This window comes from Acanthisitta chloris, unplaced genomic scaffold (assembly GCF_000695815.1).
Source record: "Acanthisitta chloris isolate BGI_N310 unplaced genomic scaffold, ASM69581v1 scaffold14259, whole genome shotgun sequence".
Classification (NCBI taxonomy): domain Eukaryota; kingdom Metazoa; phylum Chordata; class Aves; order Passeriformes; family Acanthisittidae; genus Acanthisitta; species Acanthisitta chloris.
In genome coordinates this window covers 1,309-3,105 of record NW_008692056.1, presented here as the reverse complement: position 1 = coordinate 3,105, position 1,797 = coordinate 1,309, and the positions used below count along the sequence as shown (strand labels likewise).

Genomic DNA, 1,797 nt, shown 5'->3' with positions numbered 1-1,797 from the left:
GGGCAGGCGCTGCTCGAAGGCCTCTGAGTACAGGCGCAAGCAGGTGCCTGCAGGAGAGGGACTGTGAGGTGGGACAGGGACAGGGCTGCCAGGGGTCCTGGGGGTGGGACAGTAGCCCGGAGGAGGGACAGCAGGGCAGGGATCTATCTCACCTTGGGGGTTGTACACCTGTGGTGAGGCTGCAAGTGGGATACTGCAGGGATCTCAGTCGACCCCCAGGGCCCCTCACCTGCCTGTGCAGTGCCAGTGCTGCCACCTCCCCAGGGCAAACCCCTTGAGAATAACATGCAGCAAGGAATCTGCTAAATGCTGTAAGGCACAAAAAATACTGTTAACGCTATTATATAGTTAAAATATTTCATGGAATCATAGAATGTTAAGGGGTTGGAATGGACCTTAAAGATCATCTAGTCCCAACCCTCCCTGCAGTGGGCAGGGACCCCTCCCACTAGACCAGGTTGCTTAAGGCTTTGTCCAGCCTGGCTTCGAACACTATCTGCAACATCCCAACCTGGAATATCATGGCACGGTCCCAGCCAAGATGATCCCACAGCTCACACACCGGAGCAGAGCCAGCCCCACCATCCAGCCCCTCGTCCCCGTCCCACTCACGCTGCGCAGCTCCAGCCCCGAGTCGATGACAAAGCGCACGGTGCCCAGCGAGAAGGACGAGTCTCCGAGCCAGTGTGTGACGATGACACGCCGCTCCCGGCTCTCCTCAGGCGGCTCATACAGCCGCTGCGCGGCACGGCCCACTCCGGGGTGCAGTGGCAGCACCAGCAGTGGGCCCAGCGCCGGGCTCAGCGCCACAGCCTCGGTCTGGATGGCTGTGCAGCACTCTGAGATCTCCTGGGGAAGGACAGGGTGGCACAGGTGACATATGTTGACACTCAGAGTGTCCCCAGTCCCAAGCCCAGGTGCAGTGCCATGGCCTTTGCCTGGTACAAGAGGGACATGGAACTACTGGAGTAGGTCCAATGGAGGGCAACAAAAATTAAGGGACTGTAGCACCTCACTGAGGAAAGGCTGAAGGACTTGGGCCTGTTCAGTCTCAAGAAGAGACAACTGAGAGGGCACCTCATTAATGTATTCAAGTACATGAATGGAAAGTGGATGATGAAGTCAGACTCCTCTCACTTGTGGAAACCAATAAAACAAGAGGTAACAGGCAAAAACGGATGCCCAAGAAGTGCCCCCTGAACATGAGGAAGAACTTTCCTGTGCAGACACTGAGCACTGAACAGATTGCTCAGAGAGGTTGTGGATTCTCCCACTGGAGGTATACAAGGTGCACCTGGATTCAATCCTGAGCCATGTGCTCTAGGATGGTCCTGCTCAAGTAAGGAGGTTGGACCAGATAACCCACTGTGATCCCTTCCAGCCCAACTGATTCTGTGATTCTGGATGGCTGTGCAGCACTCTGATCTCCTGGGGAAGGACAGGGAGAACAGATGACACCCAACGACACTTGGAGCATCTCCATTCCCAAGTCAGGGTACTTCACTGTGCTCTGTGCCTGCCTCCCCGTGCCCACCAGAGCCCCTTCTCAGAAGCTCCAGCTCCCCCAGTTTAACCTCCAGCATCCCCTGACATCCTCGGAGCTCCTCACACACCCAAGAAGAACCCCCCTGTCCCAATTCCCTCAGGTGCTCACAGCCCACCTGCTCACTGGCCAGAAAGACCAGGATGTGTCCGGGCTCCTGGCGCCGGTGGATGTCCAGCACGGCCTGGCAGGCGGCAGCTACGTGCCCATGGGCTGGCGGCTCCCGGTAGAGCAGCTGCGGCAGCGGGCTGTGC

General features: G+C 57.6%; 1 protein-coding gene across 1 annotated transcript in view; it reads right to left on the bottom strand.

The window, feature by feature from the left end:
• Positions 1 to 152: 152 nt before the first annotated feature.
• Positions 153 to 1,797, bottom strand: part of LOC103809651 (ATP-dependent RNA helicase DQX1-like) — a gene marked incomplete at both ends in the record, with an annotated part of 2,256 nt that continues 611 nt past the window's right edge. Inside the window, 3 exon segments of the mRNA XM_009082506.1 lie at positions 153 to 168; positions 613 to 849; positions 1,662 to 1,797. The exon segment at positions 1,662 to 1,797 is cut by the window's right edge and continues 10 nt beyond it. Coding sequence (XP_009080754.1) covers positions 153 to 168; positions 613 to 849; positions 1,662 to 1,797 — 389 coding nt within the window.